Source organism: Alligator mississippiensis, chromosome 4 (assembly GCF_030867095.1).
Source record: "Alligator mississippiensis isolate rAllMis1 chromosome 4, rAllMis1, whole genome shotgun sequence".
NCBI classification, from domain to species: domain Eukaryota; kingdom Metazoa; phylum Chordata; order Crocodylia; family Alligatoridae; genus Alligator; species Alligator mississippiensis.
The window spans coordinates 145240663-145258886 of record NC_081827.1 but is presented as its reverse complement, the minus strand read 5'-3'; the positions used below and the strand labels follow the sequence as shown (position 1 = coordinate 145258886).

The window sequence follows — 18224 nt, the reverse complement described above, 5'->3', positions numbered from 1 at the left end:
CAACTCATAGATTTCATAGATTTCATAGACATTAGGGCTGGAAGGGCCTCGGAAGATCATCGAGTCCAGCCCCCTGCCCAAAGGGCAGGAAGTCAGCTGGGTTCATAGGATCCCAGCAAGATGAGCATCCAGTTTGCTCTTGAAGGTGTTCAATGTGGGCGCTTGAACCACCTCCGGTGGCAGGCTGTTCCAGACCTTGGGGGCTCGGACAGTAAAGAAATTCTTCCTTATGTCCAGCCTGAAACGGTCTTGTAGTAGTTTATGACCATTCGACCTAGTCGTCATCCCTTGGGGCGCTCTGGTGAACAAACGTTCCCCCAGATACTGGTGGTCACCCCTGATAAACTTGTAGGTGGCCATCAGATCACCCCTGAGCCTGCACTTTTCCAGGCTAAAGAGCCCCAGGGCTCTCAGCCTGTCATCGTAGGGTCTGCTTCCCTGACCTCTGATCGCGCGCGTGGCTCTTCTCTGGACTCTCTCAAGCTTCTCCACATCATTTTTGAATTGTGGAGCCCAAAACTGGACGCAGTACTCCAGCTGCGGCCTCACTAAGGCCGAGTACAAGGGGAGAATGACGTCCCGGGATTTGCTTGAGAAGCATCTATGCATGCAAGCCAGCGTTTTGGTCTCTTTACTAACCGCAGCATCGCACTGCAGGCTCATGTTCATCTTGTGGTCAATGATGACCCCCAAGTCTCTTTCTTGCATAGTGTTGGCCAACATAGCACTGCCGAGCCTATAAGGATGCTGCGGGTTTTTCTTCCCAAGGTGGAGAACCTTGCATTTATCGGCATTGAACACCATCAGATCCTCGTCTGCCCACTTGCTGAGCCTGTCCAGGTCAGCCTGGATCACCCGCCTGTCTTCTGGTGTGGATGCTTTTCCCCAAAGTTTGGTGTCATCAGCAAACTTGGCCAGTCCACTTCTGACTCCAGTGTCCACATCATTAATGAAGATGTTGAACAGTATGGGTCCAAGGACAGAGCCTTGGGGGACACCACTGGTCACAGGACACCACGATGAGTGACTTCCGTCAATTACTACCCTCTGGGTCCGACCCCGGAGCCAGTTTTCCAGCCAGTGGATCGTGGAGGACCCAAGGCGACAATTGGCCAGTTTCTCTAAGAGGTGATTATGGGAAACCAGGTCAAAGGCTTTTTTGAAGTCAAGATATATGACATCAATCTCTTCTCCCTTGTCCAGGTGATAGGTCACCTGGTCGTAGAAGGAAATGAGATTGGTTAAGCAAGACCTACCCGCAACAAACCCGTGCTGCCTGTCCCTTAAGATGTTGGCGTCGGCCAGTCCATTAAGGATGGCCTCTTTGATAAACTTTTCTAAGATCTTCCCTGGGATAGAAGTCAGGCTAATGGGCCTATAGTTAGCCGGATCCACTTTCCTCCCTTTCTTGAAGATAGGCACCACATTGGCCTTCTTCCAGTCTTTGGGCACTACACCAGAGTGCCAAGAGTTTTCAAAGATCCGTGCTAGAGGCTGGGCTACGATGCTCGCCAGCTCCTTGAGTACCCTGGGGTGAAGATTGTCAGGGCCGGCTGACTTGAAGGTATCCAGCTTCTCAAGATGTTCCTTCACGAAGTCAGCATTAATGGAGGGCAGGGGATCACCCTCAGCCGGACTTCCTTGTCCTGTAGCGGGCACAGGTGTCCCATGGGACTGAAGAAAGACCGACGCAAAGTACCTATTTAATAGGTTGGCTTTTTCCTGGGCGTCAGTTGTCAGTTGCCCCATCTGGTTCAGCAGGGGTCCAACGTTGCCCCTGCTTTTCCTCCGGCTCCCCACATATCTGAAAAAGGACTTTTTATTGTCCTTGATGCTCAAAGCTAGTTGGAGTTCAGTTGCAGCCTTGGCTTTCCTGGTCTGCTCCCTACAGGACCGGACCAGTGCAGAATAATCCTCCTTGGAGGTGACTCCCATCCTCCATCCTTTGTAGGCCTTTCTTTTTAGCCTCAGGTGGTCTGCTAGGTCCCTGGAGAGCCAGGGGGGCTGCTGTGCCCTCTTGCTGCCTTTCCTCCTAGATGGAATAGACTTAGTTTGTGCATTGAGGATCGCTCCCTTGAGGAGCAACCACTCTTCTTGAACTCCCCTCTCCCCGTGGCCATGGTCCCTTAGGGCCTCACTGGCAAGCCTCCTGAGCTTGTCAAAGTCGGCTTTCCTGAAGTCAAGGACTTCCGTGTTGCTGACTGACTTGCCAGCTTTTCGGCAGATGGTGAAGGTGATCAGCTCGTGGTCGCTGTCACCCAGCTTCCCATCGATCACTAGGTCGCCAACTAGGTCATCCCCAGTAGCCAGCACCAGGTCGAGCAGCGCTTTGCCTCTCGTTGGCCCATAGACTTCTTGAGTCAGGCAGAGGTCATCCACGCACGAGAGAAAGCTTTGCGACCGCTCAGATTTTGCTGAGCAATCCTTCCATGAGATGTCCGGGTAATTGAAGTCACCCATGACAACCATGGTCCTGGAGCATGCGGCCTCACTCAGCCAGTTCCTGGGCAAACTCCTGGTCAAGCTCAGGACTTTGGGTGGGAGGTCTGTAATAGACTCCCACCATTTTGTTCCCTGTGCCGTGTTCCCCACGGATTTTAACCCAGAGGGTCTCCAGCCGTCCACCCTGGTCGCCAATATTGGCTTGCAGGGACGTGTAGCTTTCCTTAACATAGAGAGCTACACCCCCGCCCCTTTTCTCTACACGATCCCTCCTGTACAGGGTATAGCCATCTATACCCGTGGTCCAGTCATGGGTGGAGTCGCACCAGGTCTCCGTTATCCCTATGACATCATAATTATTTGCATTGAGCAGGAGGATGAGCTCCTCCTGCTTATTCCCCAAGCTCCTGGCATTAGTGTACAGGCAGGCAAGTGCCCCCTGGGGGGCTCCTTCCTTGCCCACCGATTTTGCCAGGGCTGGGGCAGGGGTGGGCTCCCTGAAGTGCCTTGACCTGCTGGCTTTGCAAAAATTGCTCAGCAGGCCAGCAGTGGCAGTAGTGCCCCCGTCCCCCAGCGGGCTTAGTTTAAAGCCCGGTGGAGCAGGTCAGCCAGTCTGGCTGAGAAGAGCCTCCTCCCTAGGGGAGAGAGGTGGAGGCCATCTCTTCCCAGCAGCTCGCTGCCTCTCTCGCCAAAGAGCGGGCTGTGGTCATGAAAGCCAAAGCCTTCCCGACGACACCAGCGCCGCAGTCTTTGGTTGACCATGTGGATCCTCCTCTCCCTCCTCAGCCCATAGCCTGAGACAGGGGTCTTAGGACAGGGGCAGTCAGTGGGTTCCTCTTCTCTGCCTGGTCCCCCTGGATGTTCCCCATTACCCTGGGAACAAGTTGAGGAAGGTAGGAAAACCTACCCACCACTGCCATTGCTGTCCCCAGCTGAGCCTGGTGCTCTGTGCAGCCCAGATAGAGTGGGGCAGGAGCAGCTCTGGAGCTTTCCCTGCCCCTAGAGCAGCCAGAGACAGCAGCAATGGTGGGTAGGGGAGGAAGGGGAATGGTAGAGGGAGGAACATGCCAGTGAGCATTGAAGGGAAAGGAGAGGTTGCCAAAAAGGTGTTAGGGGGAGATTCTTACCTGATTTGGGGACTTAAAAAAAAAGTCCCTGGTTGCTGCCCTGCTCTGCATATAGTGATTCAACAGCCTGATCCCCCTGCACTCTGGGACATACTCTCTAAGCAGGTCAGAGTTAGCCTACCTTGGATGACTCACAATGTCTCCTCACTCTTCAGTCCCTGCTCGAGTAGTGTCAAGAGATCCTATCCCTGGTTCACTGCTGAAGGTTGAGAGTTAAGCCCCACCTATGCTTGTTCTCTGTCCTGTTTCAGTTCATGTGCTAGCCTTTGTGCAATGGCCATGTCAGAGGCCCTACAATGGTGTCTCCCCAAGATGTTCTACTTGCTCTGCTTCACAAATACCTATGTGCCCAACAAGGATGTAAGCTGGGCGGTACTCTAAGAGGTACCCCCTCTCCAATTGAAGGGATCAAAGCAGGTGCACAAGTGCTGTGGGAGGTGTAGGGACCCTCCTCCCCCTATAGAGCAGAGCAAGACCACCAATGGGGACTTAACCATATACCTTTTAATAAGAGAACAATACTGGGAACATAACCAGTATAAACCAGGGGGTGTAGGGGACACTACAATGCCCTGAGGGGGCAGGATTCAATAAAGGTTAGACACTTACAATCACAGACATATTCATCCAGTTGACAAAAGACAGGGTTAACCACAATGTAAAACACAAACAGCAGAACAAACAATACTGGTTGGTGAACTACAAAAGGCACAAAATACAAGATGTCAAGGAATATAGGGCCTAGATACCTGGAGGGGGAGAAAGGCAGGGAACACAATGACCCCTTTCCACTGTAAGCAGGATTTCTTCTTGTTAACTCACTCACCCTAGCTGGGACTTGAAGTCAAATCTCCCACATGGTAGGTCAAAACTCTACCACACAGCCACCAGTACTGGCACAGCTTTAAGCTGCTAGGGGTCTTGACCTTCCAGGAGCCCCAGCCTCATGTTGAGCTGCCTGGCCTCTTACTGGAGGAGCTGGGAGCAGGGCTGGAAACCTCTCAGGTCACTGCTCACATCCTTGCTGGAGTTGGGGAGCCTCTCCTGCTGGCCACATGCCGCGGTGCTGAGGGCCCAACTGCTGCCTGCAGGTCCCACTCCTTCAGGCTCTTCTGGGGCAACTGCTCCCGCCCCGCTGGCCCAGCTCTTGCCAGCTCTTTGAATCTCCTTCCTTGTGGTCCCTCGCTAGTCTCCCTTGAGTCAGCCGTGCTGCCCCTTTTATCCCCCTCCTGGTGACCCAAGGGGCCAATCAGGGGACATGGAGGGTGAGTCTCTTGGGCCTGATTGGTGAGGAAAGGGAATCCCAAGTCCTCCAATCATCTTTTACCCCTTCAAAACCTCTGGGCCAAATCATTACCAGATTGGTGAGGAAAGAGAATCCCAAGTCCTCCAATCATCTTTTGCTCTTTCAAAACCCCTGGGCTAAATCACTACCAGCCAGCCTGTCACAAGGACAAGACTGAATGGAACACCATGGAGTTGGCCTGCTGTGGCATGATCTGGTATAGTGTCGAGGAGAAGGTCTCCAGGACGGCATGACTTGGTAGATGTTAGTCTCATGGGAAGTCTCCCAGGGGAATAGGTGGTAAACCTCATATTTCTTATCCCAAAAGGAGGAGGGAACCCACTAAATCTTCCTGCCCCTCCTGTGTTTTTCTGAGCCATATCAGGGACAGCTTGCAGTAGAGCTTCCCCTTCCTCCTGGTTGGAGACATCAGAGTTTTCAGTAGGCTGAGGGTTACCTGTGGTGTTGACCAGATAGTGGGGCTCTACAGTCATACCCTTCAAGGATCCTTGACAGGTTCTTGTAAGTAGGCATGTGTCACTCTGCAGATGACTGCAGATGACTGGACTCTGGAGACCGAAGTGGCATCTTGGTCTCTCTTGTAGTACACCATCAACACTTTAGCACTAGTGCCACATCAAAGCCAGTTATGGTTGTGGCTGTGGTTTCCATTTCAGCAGGAATATGCTTGAACACAGACTGTTTATGGTGCTTGTTCTGAGCTTCTGCTGGGTTTCCTCTTTGCCCCAAAAGGAAAATAGGTCCAGTACCCCTGCCTGCTTCCAGGTGGTAGTGCACCTTGAGTATGAGGCAGATGAGGCTGGTAAGCACATTGTGGATGTTGGCTTCAGGTAACATGATCCAAACAGGTCATTGATGCTGTTTTGGTATAGCACCTTGTAGAGAGGAAAGCAGATGGCATGTTGCAGCTACTTAACTTAAGTAGCAAGATTCCTGAGATTCTCTGGATGAATGGTAGCAACTCCAAACTGCCACAAACAGCTGATGTGCAGTTTGCACATAGACTTGGAGACTTAGCAGAACAACAACAGATAGTAAGAAAGTCAGATAAGGAAGGCCCAGTAAAAACAAGGAACCAGCCTTGTGCAATAAAGAGCAAACAGGTTTGTAGTATCTAATACGCCTGTGCTTCAGAGAAATGGAGTTTGTCATATGTCACAGAGGTGGCTACTTGGACCATAGTGGGCAGGAGAGGACCACTAAGGGGTATGGGAAGGCTGAGAAATCTATCAGGCTCCACTGGAAAATGCATACTTTACATGAAGTATTTCAAAGTGAGGAGCTTCAAAGATATCGAGTCCGACCCCCTGGTCATCAAGTCCGACCCCCCTGAAGTGGTTCAGCTGTTTCTGAAGCTTTTTATCAGGCATGAACATCTGCACCCTTACTTTCTGAAATGTTTGAAAGGCACTTGGAGTGCTTCAAATATAGCATCTGTCCACAGCTCCAGAACTAGCCCAAATTAATCCCTGAGGGGGTCAGCCTCTCCAGCCTCATCTATTCCATGTTCAGCTGATTACAGTCCCAAGCCAAATTGTGCCCTCCAGGTCTGGTCAGTCTCAGGTGGCTAAGAGTTGTCCATTCCCACTGCTCTGCTTCTGAATGCACAGCTCCCACTCTCTGACTAGGCACTTTTGCCTTGGAACCCAGTGTCTCTACCCAGCCATAATGCAGAGCTACTGCTCTCTTGGAGACTCTCTATTCAGGGCACACTGAGATCCCTGCCCTCTCAGCACACAATACAGATAGCCATCACCATCACAAATACACTTAACACTTGGCCAATGCCCAACACCACCACAATGCCTGAACAGCAGGATTCTGGGTCATCAGCATGGGAATGAGGCTGGACAGAGCTGGCTTTTCCTGTCCTCCCCAGCAGAGGAGCAGAGAGCCCTGCCCTCCTAAGCCTTCAGGTCATGGGGAACATAGGGCTCTACTGACATCTGGCCTCATGTCCCTTAAGCATGCCTCCTTTCAGCCCACCAACATATACTTGGCTGGAGGAGCGATGCATGCATGCTGCTCAAGGCTGTGGCACCACAGAAGAGCAGAGCAGCACCTGTCATTTCCCCAGAAATGTTGCCTCATCTCTGCCCCATTCCTTCCCTTCCCCAGCTGGGAAATCCTTCACAACCAGCTAAAGACAAACAAAGTAGTCAAAATTCCTTATCTGTATTGGTCAATGCTAGGGTCAGTCAGTGGTTTGTACAGAGAAGGGCACAGCTCCTCTCCCAAGTATTCAGTAAGCAAAGCTAGAGCTTCCCCTTTACCTCTGTGCAAAGCTCTTCCCCCAGTAGACCATTCCAAGGGACTCTGGGGATGGGAGAGGGGGGGCACAGGCTGGTTTCATATAGTGAATGGTGACTGTCTTCAGCACTTCCTTGGCAATGCCTTCAGCCCTTCCCCTCTACCCCACTTTTCCATTGCCCTCCTAGGGTGATATCATGGGCAGTTTTGTTGATATTACAAGCAAAGCTCTGTTGGAAGCTGGCTTTTTCCACTATACATGTGTTTTAGCCATTAGGATTTTTTTCTAAGAGCTTTTACTGATGATGAGTTCAGGCTACTGCCCAGGAACCTCCTCCCCAACCCCCCCTGTAAACCTACAGTCCCAGCTTCCAGGGTACATTCAAACCCCCTGTCCATCTCCTTGGGAGCTCCCCAAGGAAAGCGACCACCTCTCTCTGCTTTCAGACCCCACATGGGAAGGGCTTTCTCCTCAAATATTGGCTGCTGTAGTCTCACAAATTCGATAAAAATCATGGGTACAAGGGTTGTTTTTCCAGTTCCTGTTCCCTTGTTGATTTATATCCATGTGGAAGACCGTGCATGTCTCATTGTCGAGGAAACTTGGTTCCTTAGGCCTCCAAAACCTGCAGAAGAGAAGCTCCAGGGTCATAAATGCAGTGCTAGGCGGCCCATGGGGGAAGGAGCCAGGGCAGGTGAGGAGCAAGAAACAGTGAGAATCATGGCCTATGAGTCACACATTCCCCCAACTCCCGCTGTGCTGCTTCCTGGTATGGATTGGCAGCCTCTGATCATGTTGCCCCAACAGATACACTCTTTGCCTAACACTTCACTTCAGATGGGGACAAGGTTTCCCCCTCTCTCATTCACACACATGTAGATACCCACATACACCAATGGTTGGCAAACTTTAAAGGCGTTTAAGTTTGGGTCAGATGCAGGCTGGGAGGTAGGAGGCCAAGTGCTAAGATCCAGCTGCCACTGCTGTTTTTCCGCCCTCACCAGCATGAGGGAAGCAATTGCTGCTAAAGACCCTCAGCACTGACTGCTGTGGAAACCCCACATCTGCGAGCTGAATCAAAAAGCTCCGTGGACTGGATTCAGCCCAGGGGCCATAGATTGCCAATTCTTGCATTACACCATACACTGTTGGATTAATATGGAATACACAAAGAAACAGTGTTGTGTCCCTACTCCCTGCCTCTTTTCTACTTCTCTCCCCCTCACACAGGCACTTGTGCATTACTCTGTTGGTAACAGGGCCCTTGCCAAAGAATACTCACGTTGTGGCCTGGTTATACGGGGTCTGATCCACCCAGTGCCATTGGCCTTCCACCTTCTGGGAACTGAGACCAATGTAGTAACTCCTCTCTTGCCTGCCTGTAATAGTTCCTTTTAACAAATTGAGCAGGAAATCCTTGATAGAGTCTTTGCTTTGTCTGTCTGTAACATCTTTTACCCAACTGAGCAGGAAATTCTGAAATAAAAACGAAAATGCAATCTCACCAGCTGCAAGTGCTGAGTGGACAGCAGGAGGCAGGGTCCCTGCAGGGTGAGAGTGGCAGTGGTAGTGGAAAGGAAACAAACAGAATTCCCCACTCTGATGCCAGAGCCAGCCTGTATGTGGGGAGGTCCCACCCATAGCTAGCTCTGAATGCCCCCCTCCCCTAAATCAGACACCTGCTCAGCCTCGGTGCTGATCACCACCAGGTGGGACCCCATTCCTGTGCAGTTTTTCTGGCTCTCACCCCAGGGTTTGGTGTCAGAGGACAAGTAGTAGCAGCTGGTATGGAAGGGCTTCCAGCCCACAGGGCAGCACATCCAGGCCTGTGCTGGGAGGGGAGAGAAAGTCAAGGAGCATGATGTGCTCAGGAGTAAAGGTGAGAAACCCCTGCTGGTGCTGACTCTTTTCTACTCCCTGCTGAGGATGCAGGATTGTTTCTTCAGTTTAGCTCATTTGACTCTGTCCTTCCCCAACTCTCAGTCTGTGTGCAGCCTAGCTTAAAATTTACACTGTTAGATGCTGGTCTTGAAGATGTTCAATAAGCTAAGAGCAGACTGATGCTCATTACCTAACACATTCTCACCACACATCGCTAAATCCTTGTCTAGACAAAGCCACCAGATTCAGTTAATGTGGTTCCACCTTTTTCCCTGGGCAGGTTGGTGTGCTGGGCCTCAGTGTTGGGAAGCAGTTCTTCCTGTGCTTAAAGGACAGTGTTGCCTCTTCCCTACTCTTTGTCCTTCTGAACAGACCTCCTGGCCTCTCCGCACAAGTCCATCGCTAGAACCCCCATAGGTGTTTGCTATCAATCCAAAGCTGTGTGTGGATTGGGTCACAGCCATGGATGCTGATGCTGGGGTCAATCCCTGCCCCCTCACTCTCCTTAACATTGTCACTGACCTTTACTCTCCGGTGTCTCCAGGACACAGTGCCACTCAGTAGACGTCTGGCGCAGAATCTTGTGCTCTTCACAGCGCTGTCTAACGAGGAGAACTGGAAAAAGAAGAGGGAAAAAGAGAATGGGCACTATAGGACTGGACCCCAGGGACAGCCGTGACACCTCCTGGTGGCCATGTGGCTTCTGCCCCTCTTCCAGCCCCTGAGGGTACCCTCCCTTTGCTCTCACCTGCCACACCTTGCTGAAATCATTTGATTGTAAAAAGGGAAGCTGCTCCAGGGTCCCAGAGCTAAATCTCATCTGTAATTTGGTCCACAGGACCCTCTGGGACCTAGCTGATCCCAATCCTGCCCCTCAAGCAGTAAGTGGGGCCCTTCTGGCCCTGTCAATGCCCTGGGGCACCAGTTGCCCTAAGCTTAAGGGCAGCTCATGGCCTCTGCTACCCCTACAGCAGAACCCATATTTCACAGATGTTATTCAGACAATGTCCTGGACCTTCCTGTAGAGGTCCCTGCCCTCTTGGCTTTCATAGATTCATAGATCCAGAGATGCTAGGGTCGGAAGGGACCTCAACAGATCATCGAGTCCAACCCCCTGCATAGGCAGGAAAGGGTGCTGAGGTCAGATGACCCCAACCAGATGCCTGTCTAGCCTTCTCTTAAAGACCCCGAAGGCAGGGGAGAGCACCACCTCCCTTGGAAACCCATTCCAACTTTTGGCCACCCTCACCGTAAAGAAGTTTTTCCTGATATCTAGCCTAAATCTGCTCTCTGTCAGTTTGTGACCATTGTTCCTTGTCACCCCAAGAGGTGTCCTGGTGAACAGAGCATCTCTGATCCTTTGCTGCGTCCCCCTAATGAATGTGTAGGCGGCCACAAGATCACCTCTTAGCCTTCTCTTGCAGAGGCTGAAGAGGTCCAGATCCCTGAGTCTGTCCTTATAGGGCTTGTCCTGTTAGCCCCTGACCATGCCGGTGGCTCTCCTCTGGACCCTCTCGAGTCTATCAACATTATTCTTGAAGTACAGCACCCAAAACTGGACACAGTACTCCAACTGCGGTCTGACCAATGCCGCATAGAGGCGAAGTGTCGCTTCCTTAGTTCTGTTTGTCATGCATCTGCTGATGTATGATAAAGTGCGGTTAGCTTTGTTGATGAAAGCAAACTGTTACTCTGGTTGCCAGCCTCCAGCTATGCTCACTTGTTCCAGCCTGGCTTCCTTGGCCTCAGATCTCTCCTTATGTCAGCCTCTGGGCCTCTGGCACCTGTCTCTTCCCCTTCTTGGGCTCTGGGCTCCCTGATCCTGGCTTCATCTTTCTCAGGTTTTGGGCCCCCAGCAAGACTTTTCCTTTTTTCCTCTCAGCCCTCTGGTATCCCTGACTTGGGCAAAACTAATTATGCAACCCTCATCTTCCTGGGTCCCTGACCCAGGCTAGGTGGCTCTGGTGCTGCTTAGTCCCCTTTTGATCCCTGATCCTACAGGGCTTTATGTGGGGGTCCTCACAGGCACTCCTCTAGCCTTCCTGTTGCCCCCTTTAGCCACAACCTGCTCCTCCAGTTTCAGCTTTAACACAACACAAATACAAGCAACTGCTCACAACAAAAACATCCCCCAACTCTGGGTTGATGTCTTTGGGCAGGCCATACCTCCCTTTGGGCTCTCACCTCCCAGCTCTCATGGGTGGCTAGGGCACTTGTCAGGCTCCTTCTGCAGCCCCTTTCCCCCAGGAGACCTTGTAGCATGCATGGTAGGGCTGTGCAAAATTTCCCTGGGTGTTTCATTTTGAAGCTGTTTTGATGCGTTTCGAGCTCCAAACAGAAAAGTCAAAACAAAACAAAAGCCTTAGAAACAGCTTCAAAACAAAACAAGGGCACTCAAAATGTTTAGAAAGTTTCAACGTGTTTCAAGTTTTGAAGCTGGGCTTGGCTTCAGCGCTGGTCCCAGCTGGCAGCATCAGCCTCCTGTCATCCCATGCAAATCCAGGGGGTGCGCCCCCCGAGAGGATTGTGGCACAGCCCTCCCAGGGGGCCCCCAATCTGCACACCGGGTGACAGCATGCTGTTGCTGGCAGCTTGGGCCAGTAGCAGCATCAATCTTCCCGGCGCTGGGTGTGGGCTGCACCCAGCGCTGGTCCCAGCTGGCAGCAGCAGCCTCCAGTGATCCAGCGGGCAGATCGGAGGCCCCCTGCACTCTCGGGAGGAGTCCGGCAGAGCACTGGGCACACCCACACCCAGCACCAGAAAGATTGGTGTTGCTGCCTGTCCCAGGTGGCAGGAGCAGCCTGCTGTGATCCAGCAGGCAGATCGGGGGCCCCCCACAATCCTGGGAGGAGTTGGTAGAGCCCCACAGGCCTCATGGGGGATACGGGCCCTCGATCTGCCTGCTGGATCACAGGAGGCTGATCCTGCTGCCTGGGATGGTGCTGGGCGCAGTCCACACCCAGCGCAGGGAAGATTGGTGCTGTCACCCATCCCAGGCAGCAGGAGCAGCCTCCTGTGATCCAGCAGGCAGATTGGGGTCCCCCGCATCCCTGGGAGGAGTCAAGTATCTCCTTGAAACTTGGCAGACTTCATGCCCTCAGAAGGGGCTACCATCCCAGCAAGTTTCATCTAAAGCAGGTTAGAAATGACAAGTTATAGGCAGTTTTGTGCTTCCCCATTATAGCCTATGGGTGAAACATCAAAACAGAGTTGAAACAATGAAACAGTTTCAATTAAACAAAATGGAACAGTGCTTTCGAAATTAAACGAAACTTGAAATGAAACACTGTCCTGGTGAAACGTTGATGTGGAAGTGGAACAGTGCTGTTTCACACAGCCCTAATGCAGAGCCAGGCTGCCCCCCCCTTGTTTCTAGTGCTGGGCTTATGTGCCCTGGAGCACTGCCCTGTTAGTACAGGGGTTTCCCTGCTATTTAATAGGCAGCCTGCCCCTCCCAGCTGCAGCTCTCCACTGAGCTGCTTGTGGCTTCTGTCACAACCCAAGGGTGTGATTTTTGTTTTGTGTGTGCTTTGGCACCACTGAATTATTTTCCCACCAATTTGTAGCTTTCTTTGCAGTGTGCATTTCTTCTTTGCAGCACAGAGATGCACGGTGCAAAGAGTTCCCGCCATTTGTATTATAATTCGAGCCCCATTATTGGCTTGCGTAAAATTATTCATACGTGGCAGCTAGTGATTGGCTTGCTAGCCGTATAAAAAGCTTGAGTGGTTTCTGCCCAAATTGGAGGACTCCACGAACACCAGGAGGAGGAGACTTCACGCTGTGTGAAGATCTCTAAGCGCTGCGGAGCCTATCGGACCCAGCGCATTTCAAGCAGGCAACAGAGGTCTGATCAGCCTCTAGCCTCTCCCCGTCACCGTTCGCAATCCTCGACGTATCCCTCTCCCTGCGCGCAAAAGGATCCACGGAGCCTCAACAACTCCATGGGAGTGCCGAATATTGTCTGAGTCCTCAAATGAGGATTTAAGTGGAGCTGTGCCTGGGAAACTGTCCAGCCTACACTGCGACCATCTTCGGTGTAAGTAAACAATCTTGAATCAACCATTACGAGTCCGTGACTAATTCTAGCGTGCCACCTGTTTTCTCCGACCCAGCGTGCCCGGGCTGCTGGCCACAGCCTGCGCAGCGCGAAAAAGGGCCCAGATCGCTCCCGGCCTGCACAGTTTCTACTCTCAGGCTGCCTGGACAGCCAGCTTCTGACAGTGCAGCTAGCTCCTGCTCAACTGCCTGCTGCACATTTTCCTTAAAGTAACAGGATCCTCCAGCTCCCTGTTACAGGCACACTGTTTCCTTCCTCCTTCCCTGTGTATAACCTGGGGTTGTCATCATCTTCTGCTCAGAACTATCCTGATGTGACCACTGTATTCTAGTCTATGCAAAAGCCAACAACAGACTTCTCTGGATGGAGAACTTGGCACCTACTTGAGCTCCCTTAATCCATTCACTGGCTATTGAGTCAGTTCTTTTGACTGACAGCATCCATCCAAGATACCCCAATCAACAAGACAACAGCAGCATGTGACAAACATGGGGAAAGGCAATGCAGCAGTGAATTGGCACACCCCAATAGCAGGGTTCTTCCTCTTCCCTTTATTTCCCTTCCCTCCCTCCTCTTGCCATGCTAGGTAGTGGCAGACATGTGGCCCTGCAGTGCAGGCTGTTCCCAGAATCCAAGCAGCCATAATTGAGATCCCAAGACTATAAGACTCACTCAACATGTGTGGGATTTTGGGTCATATCTGACTGTTGGGTGCTATCCACTAGAGTCTGGGTTTGGCACCTTCTGGACTCATGGTATCAACTTTCGCTCCACCACTTGGCCAGTGCCTGGGCGCAACAGTTTGGGGTTGAAATGGACTGATTGAAATAGGAGGAAACTGGCTAATTGAGGAGCAAGCAGATTGTCCTGTCACCTGCCCCATGTCTGGCTTTGGGCAGAGACAGAGGCCAGGTGCCTCATAGAATGGCCACAGCCCCCCATGTCCATATCTGACAGAGCACTTCCTGACCCCTGCTGAGATTTGGTTGCTTCTGATATAGGCATGCTTGATACCTACTTCCCCTCCTCCACCCCTTCCCTTCTTCCTAAATCCAAGTAAATAAACAGCATCCAGCACCCACCAAGGCAGCCACACATGACACAGGCTTTGAGAGCAAGGGCAGGAATCAGAGTAGTCCAGAGGCTCAGCCAGGGGCAGCCTCCTCTCTCCTCGGCAGGGCCTGAAAAACAAGAAAGGAGCAGAGATCTCACACAGTGCCAGAGACAGGAGAGTTTGAGGGACCAGGAGGCCACCACCCCGCTCCTTCTTCCCAACATAGCATCCTAAGACAGGGGAGGGGATCTCCTAGAGACCATAGCCTGGCTCTGCCATCTGAAATTAAAGGTGGGTCAGATGCAGGGCTTGAGGCCAATGCTGGGTCTCCCATTGCAACTACTTTTGCTCTTGCCTCTTTTCCCTTCAACCTCCAATGCCTGCCTCCCCCTAGCCCCCAGCTCTGCACTACTTTTCTCTCCCATTTCTGTATCCTACAATGCCTCCTTTACTCTCCTGCAATCCTCCCTCTGCCCCCCCTGTGTGCCACTTCCCATCTCTCTCTCCCTCTTCCTCTCCCTGACTTTTCTCCCTTCACCTCCATCTCTTTCCATCTATCAACTTTGCCCCTTTCTATCCTCCTTTTCCATGCTGCCTCCCCTCTACCAGTTCCTTCCTTGTTTTCTTTCCACCCAGCTCCCCCCTCTCCCATCCGTTCCAGTCATGACTCTCCTTTCTTTATGTCGCTGCCTCCTCCCCTCTCCCATATGCAATTGCTGCTTGGCCAGCTCCACCCATTGGGTAAATGGGGTTAGAAAAATCAGAACAAAGTGGAGACCAAAAGGGTCCTGTCAAGTGGGCTCTTTCCCCTGGGAGAATGGTGACAGGGTTTTCACAGGTTCTGGTAAAAACCTAAATTGATAAAACAATGACCCAGCTGGCTCTGATATGGGAGAGGATGTTTAAGGCTGGTATCACCAAAGAAGCTTGCCTTGGTTAGTTATGGACATGTGGCAGCCACCCTTCTGTGGGCACTATTTATCTGTGTCACTGCAGGAGACATTGGGTCACTACATCTCCCTCTCACATTTCATTCTCTTACCTTTTTCTTGTGGCGTGCTCTGCCAAGCCCCATATCTTCTCAGTTCCCTTCTCTCTGTGGGTCTCTTCCCTCCTCTCCATCGCTGTTTCCTCTCAAACTCTTCTCTTGCTTGGACCTCATCCATTTCTCCCTCCTCTGCCTTCTCCAGCCCCTTGTTTCCACCCACTTCCTTCAAAACACAAGAAAAGAAACCCCAGTGATCACGTTACCTCCAGGCCTGGGTCTCCTCTCTGTGCTCATCTTTTCTGCCAGGAGCTTGCTCTCCCCTCCCTGCTCCCAAGTCTCCTATTGCAGAGCATACTGCCTGATCAGGGCTGGTGTCCCAAAGGACTGATGGCCCAGGCAGAGAGCCAGTGCCTGGAGCCAAACCAGGGGCATGGAGAGGAGAGGAAATTGCATCAATTCTTTTGTCATTTTGTTTCATACCGGATGCTTATTACCACAGAAAATAGACTACTAGAGTCTTGCCTAAGACCCTGCTTCAAAAAATATACACAGAAGCAGAAGGAAATGCAGAAGTGAAAGAGGAACGTTCTCTACCTCCCAAATATTGTCATTTTAAGAAGAATCCCACAGCTTTGCAACAGGCAGTGCCAGGCCCATCTCTGCTGGGGTTGGCCCTGATTTGTGGGGGCACAAGAAGGGAGAGTTCAATCTGTAAGCGGTAAAATTTACTTGGTATGAATGAGCCCAACTGATCCAGGATCCAGCCTCAGATAGAGCAGTAGGTGGTGGTTAGAGATTCTTTTCTGATGGGGCTGGAGGCACCTGTCTACTGACCTGGCCTTTCTTCCCAGATTAAATATTGCCTCCCTGGAGCCACCCCACACAGGTTCCCATGGCTTCTCCAGTCCTATGGGTAGTCTTACCCTATGCTACTCATCTCTGTGGGCATTAGGAATACTGCCAGATCTGACCTGGGCAGACTAAAAAGGACCACAGAACCCTGGGGTGAGGAAGAAGCAGTTGCAGGTTTTCTCCCCTGTCTTCCTGGTTAAACATAAACGTCCAGGAAGGTTTCTTGAATCATAAAGCTACCAGGCTGGAAGAGACCTGAAGCAATCATCTAGGTCAGTCCCCTCTACAAAGCAGGATCATCCCTGTCTGAACCATCTTAGACAAGTGCTCATCTAACCTGCCCTTAAAAAACTTCCAAGGATGGAGATTCCACAGCCTCTCTAGGTAGTCAGATCTAATGCTTAACTACTCTCATCCCAAGCTCATCCTAATATCCAATCCAAATTTCCCCTGCTGAAAACTTCCCTTGTTATTTGAAGACAGCTATGAAACCCCTCCTCGGTCTTGTCTTCTCCAGACCATACAATCCCAGTTCTTCTGATCTTTTTGTGTAAGTCATGAACACCTCTGGATATAGATGAAAGGCACAACTTACACAAGTGATGCCTGGGCAGGGTCTACTACAGACCGCTAATCAGTAGGTGGAGGTTGATGATTCTTACTTTGAATTGACAGAAGCCTCCAAAGGACAAGGCCAGAGGGCAATGGGGGACTTGAATTACCCAGGTGCCTGTGGGAAAGCAATACGGCAGCTCATAGACAACATATTGGTGCCTGGAATGGGCTCCACACAGGGTTACCAACTCTCTTCGAATCTATTCCGGGAGATTTCATCACATGACATAATGACATTAATGACTTTATACCAGGAAGGCAAACACACATTACTATTAAATTTTAAAAACCCACTGGACTACTATATAAATAAGATTCAACACTTAATATTTATTTTAATGAATGCCCTACTATTTATCTCCCAGGTGACTCTCAGCAGTCTTCTGGAGATTTATATCTAATTCCTAGAGACTCCAGGGCAATTCTGGAGGGTTGGCAACCCTATCTCCACACATCACAAAACAGGACCAGGAACTTATGAATTAACAAGGCCCAGAACCTTCAAGGACCTATTTATGGGCAACAGCCAGGGCACGGTCTCTGCTGGCACTAGGAAGGGTTGCTGTGCAGCCAGGGACCAGCATGTGCACACCCCCCTCCCCGCCCCTCACAGGTTCTTCTGTAAGTCCCATATCAAGCACCGGGACCTCATTCAACCCCTACTCCAGGGGACCCAACCCCTTTCTGGCCCTACCATGACCTGTAAGCAGCACAAGAGAGGGAACAGGTTGTGGATCAATGGGACTAGGATAGCTCTGGCACACACCAGGACCAAACTGTCCCCTTTTACCCTTCATAGTGCAGACAGAAAAGGACTACAAGGGAGAGGAAGAGAAGGGCAATGTAGTCAGAAAGCAGCGCTGTCTCTAGTCTAGCACTGCTACATTCTTCTCTTGCTCATTAAGTTTTATAGATTCATAGATTCATAGATGTTAGGGTCGGAAGGGACCTCAATAGATCATCAAGTCCGACCCCCTGCATAAGCAGGAAAGAGTGCTGGGTCTAAATGACCCCAGCTAGATACTCGTCTAACCTCCTCTTGAAGACCCCCAGGGTAGGGGAGAGCACCACCTCCCTTGGGAGCCCGTTCCAGACCTTGGCCACTCGAACTGTGAAGAAGTTCTTCCTAATGTCCAGACTCGAACTGTGAAGAAGTTCTTCCTAATGTCCAGACTCGAACTGTGAAGAAGTTCTTCCTAATGTCCAGTGTGTGTGTTACTCTGTGTGTTGATTTCTTTGGTGTCATTTGCTTCTTGATCTAGAGTTACAGATGTGTCAATGCCTTGCTGGTGATGGGCAGATCTGAACATTTCATGACGTTTTGTCTAATGATTAAGGAAATGTTGCTGTTCATTTAAAAACCATGCATCAAGAACCCCAGCTCTGCCACATGATTGTACTAGAATATAAGAAAAGAGATGGCCACTGGCCCCCACCACAGCAAGGAGAAAATGTTATATTTAAAAAGGTACTTAATAATGCAAGAAGTAGCAGCAGAAGAGGAGGAGGAAGAAGAAGATGGAAGTCTATTAAATTAATCAGGAACAAAATATTCTGATTAGCAGCCCCCTCTCCAAAAATGTTTATCTCAGTAAGTGCAACAGGTAATTAAAAGCCTTGTAAACACACAAGAAAACCTATTCCAGGG

The 18224-nt window shown here is 50.9% G+C and overlaps 1 protein-coding gene across 1 annotated transcript; it reads right to left on the bottom strand.

The window, feature by feature from the left end:
• Positions 1-4053: 4053 nt before the first annotated feature.
• On the bottom strand, positions 4054-15510 carry LOC102568191 (C-type lectin domain family 4 member E). The gene is given in 7 exon segments (XM_019490022.2): positions 4054-7751; positions 8409-8506; positions 8508-8602; positions 8874-8957; positions 9530-9622; positions 14150-14248; positions 15164-15510. Coding segments are annotated over 7 exon segments (747 nt in total). The 5' UTR covers positions 15288-15510; the 3' UTR covers positions 4054-7597.
• Between the last annotated feature and the right edge of the window lie 2714 nt (positions 15511-18224).